This window comes from Tursiops truncatus, chromosome 2 (genome assembly GCF_011762595.2).
Source record: "Tursiops truncatus isolate mTurTru1 chromosome 2, mTurTru1.mat.Y, whole genome shotgun sequence".
NCBI lineage: Eukaryota > Metazoa > Chordata > Mammalia > Artiodactyla > Delphinidae > Tursiops > Tursiops truncatus.
This window is the reverse complement of record NC_047035.1, coordinates 29,760,519-29,778,413: the sequence shown is the minus strand read 5'-3', so window position 1 is coordinate 29,778,413 and position 17,895 is coordinate 29,760,519. Positions and strand designations below refer to the sequence as shown.

Here is a 17,895-nt window from a genome sequence, read left to right as displayed (position 1 = left end):
CCCTGGACTCTGCTTCCAGGTATGGCCAAGGAAGGCAGAGTTAGCCAAGCACTCCCCAGCCGTTTTCTGTTGCAGTTGAAGCCAGAAGTCCACCATTCTCCACACAGAGCCTCCCAGAGCCCAAGCAAGCCTCAGATCCCACACCTAGGCCTGGGCCCACATAGGTATGCATGCACACACAGACAGCAGATGGCTGGGTAGAAGATGTTCCAGTGGCCCCTCCCACACGAATAAGGGGGTCCGAACCCAGAAAAACAAAAGACAAGTTAGGAGCGGGGGAAAGGAAAAAAAGAAAGAAGGAATAAACTTAAAACAACTATGATGGTTTTCCCTTATTGTAAGACACGTCAGCCAGGACATACCTTTTGACTAGGACCGCACAGCTGTTCATCCTTGGGACTGGCTGGCCAGCAAGGTAGATGGTCTTCATCACCCCAGGGGCCTTGAGCAAGTGTTGCTTTGGTTTATTTCAGGAGGTGCTACTGGAAACATAAAACAAAGTGCCTGGAGGGCACTATAAAAAATAGAAGAAATATGGGAGACTTGATCATCCAATGGGTATTTATACGTTTTTAAACAGGGGTGAGGGGAGAGGGAAATCTACTGTGAAGTAACGTCCTTTCTTCCATGAGCGCGGCCTCGGGTGGTTTGGTCACTGTTGAGTCCACGACTTTCTGCTTATACTCCATTCCTGTGTTTGGAAATTGCTCTCCACCAGGAGGAAAGTGAGGAAAAAACCAGCAACAAGAAAACAGCAGCTCTGCTGACGGAGAAGGAGGATCCCACAGGCGCTGCAGGTCAGGGCCCAGGGGCTGGACGGGGGCCACGCACAGGCTGCCCGGCTTCTCAGGAACTGCTGGCATGTTCTCGCAAGCAGAGAGGAAGATGGAAAGGTCGGGGGAGGAGAAATGGGGAGGGGGTCTGCCGTGGGGAGCCACCAGCTCCGTGGGGTACCAAGTACCATCCTCTCCCGTCAAGGAAATCCTCCCCCATACAGGCTTTCTTCAAACAGGATATTACTTCAGTTTCTTTGATTTCCCTTCTCTCTCTCTCTGTCTCAAAAAAAAAAAAAAGGCCTGCTTCTAATCATAGCTAGAAGATATAAAATATCATTTTTTAACGTTATTGGTTCTTTGTTTCCAAACCCAATGTTCCTCCTCTCTTCGTTTTGCCAATAAATAGGAAAACTGAGGAAATCAACTCTGCTCATGTCAAAAAGATCCCCTCCCCCCAAAAAACGAGATAATCCGCCTAACTTCCCATTTCTATGGAAAATAAATAGTACATCACGATGCCATCTCTCTGAAGGACTGTTATTCTTTCTTTTGTTCTGTTTTGTTTCAGTAGTCTGTGCTTCTGCTGTATGTACCCTAAATAAAGGGAAGGAAGGGGGAGGGACAAGTGGAAAGTGAGAGGAAAAAGCAAGGATGAAGGGAAAACCTAAATTGTCTTTCATTAAAAAAATATATATATCAGAACCAGAGCAATGACCAAAGTCACAGGGTGATGGCTAATTGCCCAGAAGGTCCATTCCGTGCGTTTAGCAACTGCCCTTTTTATCTGCTGTGGGCGAACCCCGGCCACTGCGGCGTCCTCGGCAGGAGCGAGGCTCTTCCAAATCGTCCTCATCAAAGCCGTGGAAAGTTGAGGTGTCACTTTCTGACGTGGAACCGAATAAGTCCTCCGTGGTGCGTGCTGCGGCCGCTGCCTCCTTCTCCTTCCTGCCTTCTCCTCCCAAATGAGCTGACATGTATGATGAATATATCAGCACATGGGTTAAGCAACAGACAGCATTATTAATATTCTTATTACATTATTACAGTGTTATTCTTAATAGCAAAATCATAAACCATTTCACACCAAAAGGGATTAACTGGGTGTGTCACCTGGTGACAGGGGTTTGGGGTAACGGGACAAAGCCAACATTTCCAGGGAAAAGGATTCTCCCCTCCCTGAAAAGGCATCATCTCTACCATAATATATTTGTCCACAGCTCTGACAGCGCAAGATTCAACCACGATCTTTCTTTCTTCTCTTCCGAAGGCACACATTCGCATGCACGCTCGCTCAACCCACCCCAGACAATGCGTTTCCTTGGTGGTTTTTAAGCCTGGTTGGTATTTCTTTGGTGTTTTCAGTTGGCGTTTCTTTGCACAATGTTTGTCCTTCACTTTGACAGTCAGCTTTACAAAGGTATTACTGTCAGATAACCCAGTCAAGGTGGTTAAGCCTCCATCCGTTTTATTTTTATTTTTACCCTTTTCTAATCCCATTCTTTCCATACCCTTTCAATTCTGCCCTTACATCATGTAGTTCATTTGCACTGAAAGCAAAAAGAAGTTGGAAAGTCTGATAAGTGGTAGGTAATAAAAGAGTCTCCCGTTTTCTTTAACCACTGGAGGACATTTCTGTGATCTGCACCCACACACGTGCACATACACATACACGTGTGTGTGCACACAGGCATGCACGCACACACGCCAGGCCCTAAACACACCCAGGTCTGAGTTACTCCAGAAAGTCCAGGGTTGTCAAATCTAACTCAGAGCACTGAGAAAGTGGGAAGTAGCGGTGGAAAAGCCGAATAAAAGACTGTATCCTGAAGTCTATAAAACTCCGGTAGAGACTTTTTCACGTTCCAAATGGGCCCCAGGACTGCCCCCGATGAGGTCATAAGGTACCACTTAGGGTGCCAATTTCCGGAATCTCACTTTTTCTCCCAGGAAAAGTAGGTAGTGGGGTAGATGGGAAGGAAAAGACAGCTCTTCCGAGTTCCACACTCTTCCTTGGAAGGACTCCAGGGAGGCCCTAGAGAAGAAGTATTGGCCCACCTGCCTTAACAAGCATATCCCATGGGCTAATGCCACCTGCTTATTCCCAAGGTGTTGACTATTTCAGGAACATCAGAGTCAGACCCTTGACTAAATTATCCACCAAAATTAATCCCTGGCGAATGCAATGAGAACACCTAGGCTGGTATAAAATGGCCCCCTGAGTCACACAGCAGACAGATCCTTGGAAGAAGAAGCTGAGTAAAGGCTGTGAAGAGAGAAGCTTTGTACAGAAAAAAACAACTGCCCACTTCTGGTCCCCCGTGGATCAGATCCAAGTACCCGTCTTTTGTAGGAAAAGGAGAGGAGAAATTTCAGAAGTTTTCACTGAGAATTCTGAAGCTGCCTTCTCTAACTCCTCCCAAACCCATAGCAGTCCATAAAATTCTGCCTAGAGTATCATGCCACCAAGTAACTTGGTTTCTGGTGGTAGAGATTTTGTCTGATCGCTTGCTTTTTAAAAATGCTGAAGTGAATTTCATTTGTTTCATTTTCTTTTTGAGTATCTAAATCCCTCCACTATCACATGGGCCCTCTCTTCTAAGCTGGCACCAGTAGGATAAAGAGTTCAACGTTAGGTATCACGTTTGGCAAGTGAAGGAGTTGACAGAATTGCACAGATGGGCCACCCTGTCAGGGTCCTTAAGGGTTAAATGCGGAGGGTTGTATGCAGTAAAAACCACAGTGCTTTTCCAATTACTGATTTGCTGTTCAAGTCAGTCTTAAAGCTTAAACAACCCAAGACCAAATACAAAAGGACTAAAGCTAATGTCTGCGGACGGAGCGAGGGAAGAACTGAGCTGCTACAGTAAAGCCGGGTGTGGTCACCTCAGGCCTTCTCTCAGGACTAGGAGTAGAACAGATGCTGGGTAGAGAGGTGGGAAGGAGCCATGACTCCTGGCTGGTGGAACGAACCACCCAACCAAACTGTATTTCACCTACCAGTCAGCAGTTGATGAGACTAAAGATGAGTCTGAAACCTTCTCTCCTCCCTGCCTTGCACTTTGGCCTCGTTATAACATAAAACAATATGAAAAGCCAACCACGATCCAGCGCAAAATAATGGAATTGGAAAGCAAAACAGCTTGCACAAAACTTGAAGACCTGTGCTCATTCTAAGAATGGAAGAACAGGACCAATTTTAGTCTCTGAATAGACTGAAGATGAAAATTCAAAACATGCCAAGTCAACTGCAGAGGAGTCCTAAGAACACCTGCCCTTTGCCTCCTTGATCAACCGGGCTCTCTTTTGCTTTCCACATGAGAAGATGGGATAAGTGGCCAATGGGGTGGCATCTATGCAGCTACCCAGGAGCGCAGGGGTCTGTGCCCCCCACAGCTCCAGATGTGGCTGCTCTCCCAGTATTCATGTTTCCACATTCTTCCGGTTTGCCCCGGGCACTTCTGCAGAACCAACGCACCTCTTTGTTACGGGCACGTCACCCGATACAAGGAAGCACGTTGCCTGTGTCTCCGGGTGTTTCCACACTGTCTCATTGTCGTCCACAACAACACACACAAAGAAATATCCACCTCACAGAAAGGCCGGACAGACAAAAGCCCAAACCTTCTTCTTTCCCTTTTCCCCAGATCCCAGGGCATAACTTCTAGTTCTTAAGCCTCAAGAAGGAACAAATCAAAATAACCTGAAAACCCATCTCCACTCGAAGTATCATCACCGTCACTTCTGCACCCACCCTTCAGCCCCCGACCCCCACAAGATGGCAGAGAAGTGCGAGTGGAAGAGTTCCTGGTCTACGGGCACATGATGCGAGAAGGGGCCACACTCACCAGAGCGTCCACAGTCTGCACAGGACACCAGCTCTTCCGGCCTCCCACTCTTCTTGTTCATGTTAGAACCCCCCAAGCAGAAGTCACAGTAGTTATTGGGAATGACTGTCCCATCCGGTCCTTTCTGGGCTGTGGAAACATTTTTTTAAAAATCCAATGTTAGGCTGTGGTGAGTCTCCACCGGCCCCTCTTCTCCCATGGTATGGCAGAATCTGCTCCAGAAAGAATATGAAGTTTAGAATCTGAGGTTTTGTTACAACCGAGTTGTTAACTTGGGCAAAGTTTTCTTTATGATTCTCCTCGGTTCAACCATACCAATGTCTTGCAAGCCATCCAGAGCTGAGTTTGATTGTAATGTTTGTCAGCTCTGTGTTTTTATAGAAACTACTCTGCTCTTCTGATTGGATCCCTGGATCAGCGAAGCATCCAGAAGGCCTTACCAACCAAGTGAACTTCTCTCATCCCTGAACAATGAGCCCTTGGGACCCAAACATCAGATGGTAACCATCAACGGTGGTGCGACTAGAGGAAGAGAGAAAGGTCACTACCTAGGCCTTGCCCTTGGGAAAGATGCTCTCGTTTAGGAGATATTCCTTCTGTCTCTGAAAAGGAAAACAAAGAAGCACTGATGGGGGATCATTTGCAGGAAGGACCCTGAAGATGCTCTGGGGGACTCTGATGCACCTGTGGGCAGGTACACAGGTGTCCACTCTTGTTCAGCCCCATCTCCCTGAAGTCCAGACTTGCTGGTCATGGAAAGCACCCAGCACTAGTTAATCAGCAGACCCCAAGTGCCTAGAATCAGAACTGAACACTTAGCTCAGCCTCATACCGGAGATGGGTTGAACGGTGAGTTAGTGAGCATATCGGAGGCTTAAGACTTTCATAAGCCACCCTTACGGAAAGGCCCTACACAAAGACAAAGGAATATCTTGGGACATGATTTTAAAAACAAAGCCTCGTGAAAACAGCACATGTCCTCAAGCACTGAAATCTCAGTGTCTAGGGGCTGGTTAAAAAGCCTTGGACAGGTTCTTTGCATGAGAAGAAATCCTTCCATTTTACTTGTTCTTTGATCCCTTTGTGGACATTTCTTTGTCATGTTAACGCTCCCTGTTTGTGACTGAGAAGAAAAGTCTCTCTGTTTATGGGATCAGCCTAAACCACCGGGGTATCTTCCTCTCGCCTATCCCCAATGTCTGCCCCTATCGTTCATTATTCACTGCCTAACATTCATCAGGGCACAAATCTGTAAAAGGAAGCAGATATGTGAGCAGAAATACCATCCAGACAGTAAGTGATAAACGGATTCACCAACTTTAATATGATTCCCCCTGGCCTCCGCTTCCTCCATGCTTCTGCTTTGCCTCTAGGAATAGAAAAACTTACCTGGGGAAGGCGGAAGACAAAAGCTCACAGAATTGCATTATAGAGGGTTAATCCATTTATCAGTTGCTATTTGGATTGTTTAATCAGTTTCTAAGTCATTGATTTTCATCTTCAGGGAGGCAGACAATTCTCTGCAAGAAAAATGTGGGCTGTTTGTGGCAGACAGAGGAGGGGGCCACACCCTGTGGCCTGCGGAGTGTGGGTTTTTCTTCATCAGTCACTGCATCTCAAAGACAGATACGTGTCATACAGAATGGTTTTGCAAATAATCTCCAAAAAGCAGGACGTCCGCAAAAATTTTATTCTGCCTATAAAATTTTCATTGCCCAAATCCAGAAAGAAGTCCCTTTCTTTTTTCTTTCTCAGTTGCCATCTTAACCACTTTTAGAACTCCCTCAGGACTTCCCTGGTGGTCCAGTGGTTGGGACTTTGCCTTCCAATGCAGGGAGTGCAGGTTCAATCTCTGGTCCGGGAGCTAAGATCCCACATGCCTCGCAGCCAAAAAACCAAACCATAAAACAGAAGTAATATTGTAACAAATTCAATAAAGACTTTTTAAATGGTCCGCATCAGAAAGAAAAAAAAGAACTCTCTCAAGAAAATCCAAGTATGTCTATGAAGCAAATAAACTCGGGGTTTCCTGATTAAGCGACTATCATGGAAATCAATCAAAAGATGAACAGTAAGAAGAAGTGGGTTATATTAAATGTACGGGCTGAGTGTAAAACAGAGCTAAGTTTCATGATTGCTATGAACTAGATATAAAATGTGGAGATGCCAGTCACAACTTAGGTAGCTTCCTGCATGAAGAGTGATCAAAGAATCCCATGTATATCATCACACTAAACCTCTCAGGAAGCCCAGGCTCATCACCTGCCTCCTGTTCTCTTTTTTAGGCCAGATTTTCTCCCCTTTCACAAAATCTTTAAGCAACAAAGAATCTGGTTTTTCTCCAACACACTATTCCTGTGATTTATGAGGATGGAGAAGTAGAATATGGAGTATAAGAATGCCCAGATGATTCTACAGTTTGCACCACCAACAGACCATTGGCAGAACACCCTACCGAATCAGGGACTCTAATATGGCAAGAAATAAAAAATTCAGAAACAATCCAGTAGAGCAAAGCAGACAGTGATGGAGAAATCAATCCTATGGAGAAAGACCAATGGAAGAGGATTTAATTCACCTGATGAAGAGAAGCTTCTGAGGAGACTGAAGCAGAGCAGGGTCCCCGCATACATTTGTTGGTATACAAAGCCCCTGGCCAAAGGGATGAAAATGGTGATAAACTTCCAGCTGCAGGCCTGGTGTGTACAGTTGTGACATGCCAGGTGAGCGGGTACCATTTTTGTCCAGCGAGGGCCCAGTGTAGAAAGTGATAGTGAGCAGTTAGACCTCATTTTCCAGTGAAATCCTTTCCACTTCAGTTCCTACTCTCCCCTCACAACAGTGAGCTCAAGCTTCCTTCCATCTTGGTAAAATGGCATGGGATGGACTAATCAATAGCTTTCACCTCTGGTTCTCGTACATTTTGGGGTATTTAGGATTAGTGAGGGTTCTCCCATGGAGCTCTCCCAAGTCCCCAGCCAGAAATGACCAGTCAGGCCTTAGAGAGAGCACGCTGTTGACATTGCTTCTATGACCCTTCGCTTGTCTATACATGTATACACCTGCCTCATCACCCCATATTCAGTGGTTTACTCCTTCAGATCAGGGACCACATCCAACACATTGTTGGAAAACCTATGTGTCCTGCACACAGGAAATGGTTAACAATGATGTGTGAGATGAATGGCTTAGAAAAGGATGACAGAGAGGTAGGTAGGCAGCCCAGTGATGCCTCGGGAGCTCCTCCTAGGGGGACTGAGGCAGAGTTATCTGTCACTCTGAATATCACTCACTGCCTGGTTTATTTCCCCAGTCTCCAAAACGAAGAGCTGGTCCACGTCCAAATGAACGGTCGGTCATCTGGCCTGGGTCATGTCTAGCTCCCCGAGTACACAGAGTGGGTGGCCGAGAGCCCTGGGTTGCTGGAAGAATAACACTGTACTATTCCCTACTCTGGTAGGTGAGACATCGTCCTGTACACAGACATACAGGAAAAGTATAAGACTAGGACTCGCTGTCTCTTGAGAAGGGGACACCAGTTTGTGCCTACCCACCCAGCGCCCCCCATTCAACTGTTTGTTGAGAAGATGAAGCAGACACATATGACACTACAAAATGGTGACAGATCTTACGCTGATGCTTTACACACACTATTTCATTGATTCTCACAAGCATTTTGTGAAGTAGGGAGCATTTGACAGATGAGGTAACGGAAGCCCAAAGAGATTAAGGGGCTGGGTTCAAGCCCCAGTTAAGAAGTGGAGGAAGCGGGATTCACCCCCGGGTTGCCTGTGTCCTCAGAGACTTGTCTCTAATCATACTTCTCTGCCTCTGGGAAGTCCAGAGCCAACGTTGCATATATAATATTTCATAAACGTGATTCACCCAGTACTTTCTTTGGGAAGCCCAAAGTGATAAAAAGTATTGAGATTGGCGTGATGAAGCGGAAATTCCCTTTGAACTTAAGTTTAATGTCTCTACCACTGTAATCCATCCCGGTGGCCCCAGTTATTGTCATATAACCCGTGAAAACACTTCTCCAAAGAATTCCAGAGGCTCATGAAGGAATTTTTTTAAGTAAAGCTCACACCGTGGCTTTATTGGCCTTTGGCCTGACCCATCCGTGAGCAATTTCCTGGCACCGTCTATGAGGTCATTATAAAAAGGATTTTGCTATAAATAGGAAGCTCGCCCAGACCTTGCAAGTGCATTTAACTAGAGATTCTGCTTCCGCTTATGGGAAATTGAGTCCCACTTTATAGAGCAAGAGGACGGGGAGGCCAAAGACCCAAGTGGTATCTCGATGGCAGCGTCCGCGACGATGGCTTTGGTTTTCTGTTGATGAATGTTCATGGGCTGAGATCATACAAGCGATGCAAGGAAGCTGCTGAGAAAAGAAAGTGAGCCTTGAGAGTGTAGGGGTTTACCTGGGGGGCAGGAGGGGAATAAGTTTAAAGAGCTCAAAGGAAAACAAATGGAAATCAGAACAAAGTTCATGAGGAAATCCCCCCAAATAATAATAATAATAACAGAAGGTGGGAGGGAACATTCAAATAAACCAACCCAAGAGAAAGGAAACGCCAAGCCCCAGAGTCCCACCAGCGCACCCGGGAAAGGCTGAGCAGTCATTCTGGAACGGCAGTGTGGCGCATGACCATACTACAGGGTTCTCTACTTCATTCGGGCCACGTGTCGAGGGCAAACAAGGCCCCTAGGCAGGGCTGTCTTTTCCCCTTTCAGCCTGATTTCCGCCGCAATACGCCTGCCTGCCGCTCAAGAGGAACATGAGCGATGGGCACAGGCTGGCCACAAGCAGCAGCCCTTCACCTGCTTCTGCCGAGACCAGAGCTGCAGCCCTAGTGTCCTAGGGAAAGAGGAAGCAAGCCAGAAGTTTAGGCTCCTCCATGGCACATCCACGAAAGCGTGACTTCACATCCTGGGCAGACGCTCCGACTGCCTGCCAGGGCCTGGTGTGCACAGACGCGGGGCCATGTCCCGTGCCCTCCACCCAGCCTGACCCCAGCCCCAGGCCAGCAGCTGTCTCCCCAGGGGCCGCTAGCAGGGGTGTGCAGCGCTCTGGGACCCCAGGGGCACAGAGAAGAGCCCTCCAGGAGGCGCTGTGCCTCTCCTCGCTCCCCTCACTCATTCCCCCACCACCCTCCACGGCTGACAGTTCCGTCCCTCCACGGGTCTGACATGTTGCCATGGCAACCAGAATCCTGGGCTCCGGCAGCCTCTGGTCTTGCCACCTGTTATTACTTCATCTCTCAAGTGTAAAGCATCCTAGCCTGGTGCCATTTGGCGGTGCAGAGCGCATCTTCGGAGGACGGAGTAAAGAGAAGGGGAAAGGAAAAGACGGAGAGCGGAAGGCAGCCTCAGGCTGGCCACACAGGGCACACTGGACACGCCAGGCTGGAGGAGGAAGCTGCGGAGACGGGGCGGGAGGGGAGGGAGGGGGTGAGCTGACGTGCCTTCCCTTCAGAATCAGCGAGCAGGCCTCAGCTGGAGGCCACCGCCGCAGCCTGCTCCCTTCCACCCAGCCTTTAATGAGGGACCCGGGAGGGGCGGGGGAGGCAGCGGAAGGCTGAGGCTGTGAAGAGATCCGTGCTGGGCCCAAGTGGAGTAGAGTCAGGAGAGGGTTAAAGTGGCAAGATAAAGACTGTGGGGAAGGCTGGACCAGAGGGCACACAGAGCCTCCAAGCCTGGATAAATGGCCTTAATTCTCATGCTCTCGCTCACCCCACCCCTTACGTGTTTACTCATATAAATTATCCCCAAGGCCTGACACCTTTTTTCATTGCTTCCCTAGAACTGATGAAAAAATAAATCCCACGGATCCAAGGAATAAAAATGTTGGGCTTCCATTCAGGCTGGTTCTTCTTGGCCACCTAATAGCAACTCTGGTCCCACCCTGGGGCTCCAGAGGGAAGACAAATGATGCCTTCCTCCCTGAATGTGGAAGGCGGGGCAGCTGGGGAGCCCGGTGGGGGAAACGAACACCGGGGTCCACTCAGCACATGACCGTCAGACCTCACGCACCATTCTGCCACCTGGCATTGCGCACAGGGTGAGTGTATGATAGGGATTTAGGAGGGGGTACTGCTAATGCAGAATGATTCCAGGCCCCGAGATTAGTCCCCCTGGAGACGAAAAGGCCGAGGGCTGATTTAATAAGCCCTTGGGTTTATGGATGGGCCTAAGTCACCGTATTGTCAAAGACAACAGGAGACAGAAGGAGCTGAAATGGCAGTGCACGCTACCAGAAAGCTGGACACGAGCGCGATTCAGCAGTTAAAGGCACGGTCGCAGAAGCAGGCTTCTCTGGAGAGGGTCTGCACCTGGGAAGGTGTCCCTGGCCCAGGTTTCTTTGAGTGCAGGCCCATCTAGAGGCAAGAGAATATGCTAGATGTCTTAAGGCCCCTTTTAGGCCTATTATTTGAGGATTATAATAGGGCGAAAGAAGAGCGAAGTTTTTCAAACCCAGAGGAACTCAGCCTTTCATCCTTGCTTCATATTTGTGTACACATCTCTCTCCCTATTAGCCGTGAGCTCCCTGAGGGCAGGAGCGGTGTCTTTAATCTCTGAATCCCCAACACCTGGCACAGTGATTGACACAGAGCTGACAATAAATACTTAATGAAAGGATGGCAGATCTTCACAGAGGCTTTTGGGAGGGGAAAAAAAACACAACTGCCAGGCAAAGGGAAGTGAAAGACCAGGAATTCAGTGGATGTAAAGTGTCCCAAGTACTCAGTGACCATCCTAAGGCACTGCCAGCATCAGTCCTGCCCATAACAGGGGACATAAAGAGTGAGGGGCAAGGCTTCCCTGGTGGCGCAGTGGTTAAGAATCCGCCTGTCAATGCCGGGGACATGGGTTCGAGCCCTGGTCCGGGAAGATCCCACATGCCACGGAGCAACTAAGCCCGTGTGCCACAACTACTGAGCCTGCGCTCTAGAGCCCACGAGGCACAACTGCTGAGCCCGCGCGCCTAGAGCCCGTGCTCCGCAACAAGAGAAGCCAATGCAATGAGAAGCCCGCGCACCGCAACGAAGAGTAGCCCCCGCTCGCCGCAACTAGAGAAAGCCCGCGTGCAGCAACAAAGACCCAATGCAGCCAAAAATAAATAAATAATTTATTTAAAAAAAAAAAAAAGAGGGGCAGAAGCAACATAAAGAGTGGGAGAGCCCACTGGAGAGAATAAAGTGGTGGTGGAGAAAGCCAGTGGGTCTGCCCTCCCACGGGAATCCTCTCCCTTAGGCATTTCTTGGAAAACCAGGATGGAAGGAGTTAAGAACTCCCAGGCTCATTTGGCCCCCAGGGCCCCTTGAACCTCATGTTTGGTCTCTTGCCAGGAGCCCTGAACCGTCCAGTGAGAATATAGGCCCTGTCTTACTATGTGCTTTGGTAGCTGTAGAATCTTTCTAAAAATTTTAAATGTGTGTCAGTCATCCCACCCTTCCTTGTACCTATCTCCTTTTCCTCTATCTTTATGGAACACAAAACTCATACTGTTAGACACACACCCTGTAAATATTTACTCCCAGACACTGTGCTGTAAAATCAGAAATCACGTGTCTGCTCACACTGATGTCTCCATCTTAATGGATGTATCTGGTTAGAGTTGCCACTTGCCAGGAGTTTGGACACCATGTCACTACTTCTGGGACTAGATGGTCACATGACCCTTTGGTAATGTCCTTTGTGCTCCAGCCTTAGGCCAGCAACCCCAGGTCTGTTACTGACGCTTCGGAAGAGTGAGAAGAAGACTTAAGCAAAGTTGATTAATTTTCTCAGTGCTGATTAAGGAAAGCACAAGATGTTTCCATTTTCCAGTGGCAGGTCATGTGGGTCAGTTCATGCCCTGGTGTAGCAACTTGTTATTGCCACCAAATGAGTCAGTTGAGGGGGAAAACGTTTCACTTGAGAGGAACTATGTCAAAAGGGCTGTGAATGAAGTGGTGTCATTCCCCTGAGAGAAATGCAGGACATCCCAGTGCTGTAGGGCAGGATAAGCCTCGTCTGCTTCAGTTGTCAGGTTATTATTATTGTGATGGCAGAATTCAGCAAGCTCCCTTCCTCTCTTGCTCAGCCTTGCCCCTCTCCACCCCTCGTCACCACCACCTCCACAGGACTCGGGTATGTCAACCCCAACAGTCCACAAGGGACCAGCATTTTCTGTGTCCTTCAGACTAAAAAGCAGTACTCAGGGAAAAGAAAAGGATGAGTCTCAAGCATCAGACCTGAGGGTGAGGAGAGAGTCAAGGGACCACAGAGCTGACAGGCAGCCCAGCCTAGAGATGAGGGCCCAGACCAGGAACACACCCAGAAAGCAAACTGGGAAGAGGGTGCTGGGAGCCACAGAGACATTCGCCCGTGGTAGGACAGGGCCTTAGGAAAAGAATGAAAACCAAGTTTCTCCCCCCAGATTGAGCAATGCAACCTGTTTCCTGGTTACCTGACTCGGTGCATCCAAAAGTAAAAAGAATTAAAGGGAAACACAGCTTGGCCATTGGTCTTTGAAAGCTGGATTTCTCTAAGGCAGTGGTCCACATAGTTCACATGACTTCTTAAAAATGCAAACTCTAGGCCTCCACCACCGATCTACTGAATCCAAAATTCTGGGGTGGGAGATCCGGAAGTCTGCGTTTTAAGGAACAGGTGATTCTGATGTGCTCAAGCTGGAGGACCACGGCTCTGAGACACATGACGGTCATATCACATTGTGTCATACACATCTGTTAGTGCTGTGCTGTATATGAATTGATTTATTTCAGCGTTGCATAACCCTATGATACAGAGGCATTAGTGTTCTGATTTCACACAGATGATACTTAAGGCACGAGGAAGCTTGTCTAAAGTCACGCCACGTTGGTCCTGAACCCAGGCAGTGTGGCTCTTAGCTGGCCCACCTGATACTATCCTGCCACGGGTACATACAACAACACACCCGAGGGAACTCAAGTCAGAGTGGTCAGCAGGCCCTAGAGGCAAGGGCTTCTCAAATTTGAGTGTTGTGCAGATAAATCACTTAGGGATCTCATTAAAATTCAGATTAGGATTCATAGGTCCAGGTAGGGCCTGAGAGCCCACATTTCTTACACGCTTCCCCGTGGGGTAGCCAAACATCCAGGTTTGCCTAGCACTGAGGTGTTTCCAGGGCACAGAACTTTCAGTCTAAAACTGGGAATACCCTGGGCCAACCTGGACAGGTTGATCACCTGAGCCCTGGGTGATGTGGATACTGCTGACCTCGCTCTGAGAAGCAAAAATGCAGGCCCGCAAGGTGAGGAGTTTGGATTGTATTCAAGTGTGATGAAAGTTTTGACAGCATGGCATGGCATAATCTATTTTATACTTTTGAAAGACCACTTTGGCTACTCCTTGGAGAAAAGACTGTAAGAGGTAAGAACGAAGGCAGAGAGACTAATAAAGAAGTTGCAATGATCCAGACAAGAGCCAGTGGTGATAGGGATGGAGAAACGGAAACTGATTCGGGGTATATTTTGGAGGGGTAGCCAAAAGGGTGGTGAAGGAAAACAGAGCCAAGGATTAATCCTAGGATTTTCACTTCAGGTACAGCATTATTTTTTTTTTTTAAGAACAAGGTCAGAAAGAGATATAAGAGCTTGGAAAGACTGAGGCATAGAATGAGAGAGAAAGATGCAGGAAAATTATTGAACTGAGTGATGTGTGATTTTTTTCTAGAGCAAAACTCATTTATGAATTAAAGTCTCAAGCAGAATTTGTAAAGGGGGTTTCCATATAACATCATAAACAGCTAAAGTTCATTCTGAAGATTAAATTTGCCTGCTATGGACTGAATTGTTTCTCCCCTAAAATGCATATGTTAAAGCCCTAACCCTCAGTGTGATGGTATTGAGAGATGAGACACTTATGGTGGGATTAGTGCCCTTATAAGAAAAGACACCAGAGAGCTTGCTTCTCTCTACCGACATGTACCAAGCAAAGACCATGTGAGGATACAGCAAAAAGATGGTCATCTCCAACCCAAGGAGAGAGTCCCCACCAGACACCATCCCTGCCATCACTTTTACCTTGGACTTTCAGCCTCTAGAACTGTGAGAAATAAATTCCTATTGTTTAAGCCACCCAGCCTATGGTATTTTGTTACACAGCCCAGGCTGACCTCGATACTGCCCATTAATACATTCATTTCTTTTGAAAAGCCACTATGCAATATGATGCACTTGACAATTGGCCTACAGGGGGAAATTAAGGGACATCAGTAGGACTATGATAAACATCCCAGGTTGAGATTGGGATCCATCACTTGGGGTTCCAATGTCCTGACATAACTGAATGGTGTCCAACTCAAGCACATTCACATCTCAGCTTCTCATCTTGCTAACTGTGTGACCTGGGGAGAGTTCCTCAACCTTTCTGAGCCTCTGTTTCCTCATCTGTAAAATGAGAGTAATGGCACATGCCTCACAGACTTGCAAACATTACACGAGATGCCATGTGCAAAGTGCCCGGCACAAGTAGCTATTCCACCATGTCTTTCCCTCTTTCTTTTCCTCTGTAAAATAATTTTATTTCTGAAAAGGCAGGAAAAAGGATCAAAGGTGTAAATAAGTAGGCTTTCCCAAGAAGTGACACATGACTGGAGAATTCACATTCATGCTCTGTGTCCAAGGGCACATCCCTCAGTCTCTGTGTGCCTTGGTGTTCTCTAGGGGACATGGCACCTACCTTATAAGGTTACTGTGAGGAATGAATGAGATAAATGTGGCGTGCCTAGCACAGTGTCTGACACATTCAAGGAATGTCAGCAAGTATTATTGCCCTTGTCATTGATCAGGACACGAAACTCTTCAATCCCGAACTTTCTAGGTAATAGGCCAAAAAGGTGAGAGAAATAAAAGAGGCTCACAGGGCTTCCCTGGTGGCGCAGTGGTTGAGAGTCTGCCTGCCGATGTGGGGGACACGGGTTCGTGCCCCGGTCCGGGAGGATCCCACATGCCGCGGAGCGGCTGGGCCCAGGAGCCATGGCCGCTGAGCTTGCGCGTCCGGAGCCTGTGCTCCGCAACGGGAGAGGCCACAACAGTGAGAGGCCCGCGTATCGCAAAAAAAAAAAAAAAAAAAAAAAAAAAAGAGGCTCACAGAAAGGCAAGTGGCAGGTAGATGCCGGATCCTGGGGAAACGGGATGGTAAATACAGGGATGCACACCCGGCTAGATTCTGCTCCACAGTTTCCTTCCACCGGGTTTCACATATCCATCTTATTTCCCCAATTAGACCAGAAGTTGTCCTGGGACCGAGACCACATGTTATATCTTTTTGGAGCCCCAGTTACACTTGGCCCCACGAGTGGGTGCATGCACAGTAAGTACTCAGTAAATACTCATGTTTAGCTTATGTGGAAGGATTGGGGTCCCTTATCTAAGATTTAGCAAAGGATGTGCCAGGCTCTGATAGTTCCTCCTGATGCCAGTGAGACTCCCATAGGCAGTTAGCTTCTCAGCATCAACATGGCCACAGACGGGCCCCGACGCAGGTTAGCCATTTGTGGTCCTGGACATGCTCTGCTGGCCTGAATGGCACGGAGATGGGATGTCGGCACCCTCAGAGTGTGGGCCTGGTGCCAGACACCCACGTCACCTCAGGAAGGCTCACAGCAACCCCGTGAGGGCAGAACGATGGTTCTCTCTGTTTTACGGATGAGGCAACAAAGGAGCAGAGAAATGTAAGTACTGACCCACATCTACACAGACAGAAGATGGCAGGGTGGCCGAGTTGTGATTCACACACTGGCCCAGCCAATTCCAGTGGCATTTTCTCAGTCTCTGGGTCAAGAGTGTGGATGACCCACAGGTCTGGAGAGTTAACTCCAAGTATACCTTCAAGGACAGAGCAACCTCAGATTCTTCTTTGCTTTGTAATCTATAAACTGTTTAGTGAAATCATAATTCACCTAAGGAACACCGGTTGTTAGTTTCCAGATTTGCTCTTTGGGGAGCGAGAAGCAGCTCACTTTTCCAGACAGAGCCCTGGATCTGAATTGCCCTCTCTCTCCCCAGTAACGAAGCCTGAACTTCCTGCGTCAAGGTTGGGTAAGTAGTGAGTTGTGTGGGTTTTATAGGTTTTCAGGCACCTTTCAGACTGATCCAAAATTCTTAAGCTTGTGTCAAACGTGATTTTCACTCTCTCTCTTAAAGCTGTATCCATCGCCCCTGGGCTGTATGTTAGAGGACAGAGATGTCAGAAGACTAACATCTGTTAGATCTTTCCCATCAGTGTGGCAATGACATCATGTGCTTCTTTTAGATAATTTGCACATTATCAGACTAATTTTCAGATTATCTAATCAGCCAACATTACCCTTAATCAACTCGGCTCTCCTCTTTCAGTTCTGTAGAGTACAACGTGCCCTCCAAAGGCACACTGGTGTGGGGACTTTTCTTCTCTTGACAGATATTGAAAGCCTAGCTACATGCCAGGCCCCCACTATTAGACAGAAGACTGAGACCTCCCGGGACTGAGGACAGCCCAACTTCCATTCCAGGGACCGGAGAAATAGCCTTGGAATAAATTTTATAGATCTAAACTTTAAAACACATTTCCCTCATAAGAGCTCCAAGTATGCTGCAGAGAGCATTTTACATTCATTTATGCTATTAAATAAGAGATACACCATACGATAATTGTTTTGTTTTGTTTTGGTTTGGTTTTCGTTTTTTTTTTTTGCGGTACGCGGGCCTCGCACTGTTGTGGCCTCTCCCATTGCGGAGCACAGGCTCCGGATGCGCAGGCTCAGCGGCCATGGCTCACGGGCCCAGCCAGTCCGCGGCATGTGGGATCCTCCCGGACCAGGGCCCGAACCTGCGTCCCCTGCACCGGCGGGCGGACTCTCAACCACTGCGCCACCAGGGAAGCCCCATATGATAATTTATAATATGCCACACATATTTCTTTATAAATCATTTGTTCTTACTTCTAGTAATTGCTATCATGGTTCTCCTTTTCCTACAAGATGACAACTACACAGCCTGGCAGAGAAGACGCTTCCAGCTGTGGCCCCTGCCCACATTCCATCATTTCTCCAGTACCACTGTCAGACACAACTACTACCAATTGTCTGAACGCACCATGCTATTTCACACCTCCCTGCCTTTGTACACGCAGTTCCCTCTATCTGGGAAGCCCTCTCCCACCCAGTAAATGTCTCCTCATTCTTCAAGGGCTAACTTGAAGGTCACCTCCTCAGGGAAGCCTTTACAAACTCCCTAATGCTTTTTAAATGTTCTAAT

At 47.9% G+C, this 17,895-nt stretch overlaps 1 protein-coding gene across 3 annotated transcripts in view; it reads right to left on the bottom strand.

Moving 5' to 3' along the window:
• Positions 1-17,895, bottom strand: part of DPF3 (double PHD fingers 3) — a 253,145-nt gene that overhangs the window by 8,777 nt on the left and 226,473 nt on the right. For all 3 annotated transcript variants that reach the window (XM_073800290.1, XM_073800291.1, XM_073800292.1), the window contains exons 8-9: positions 4,622-4,750; positions 363-1,743 (exon numbers count right to left, since the gene is read on the bottom strand). In XM_073800290.1, the coding sequence (XP_073656391.1) occupies positions 1,541-1,743; positions 4,622-4,750 (332 nt within the window). In that variant the 3' untranslated portion in view covers positions 363-1,540. The remainder of the gene's footprint in view (positions 1-362; positions 1,744-4,621; positions 4,751-17,895) is intronic.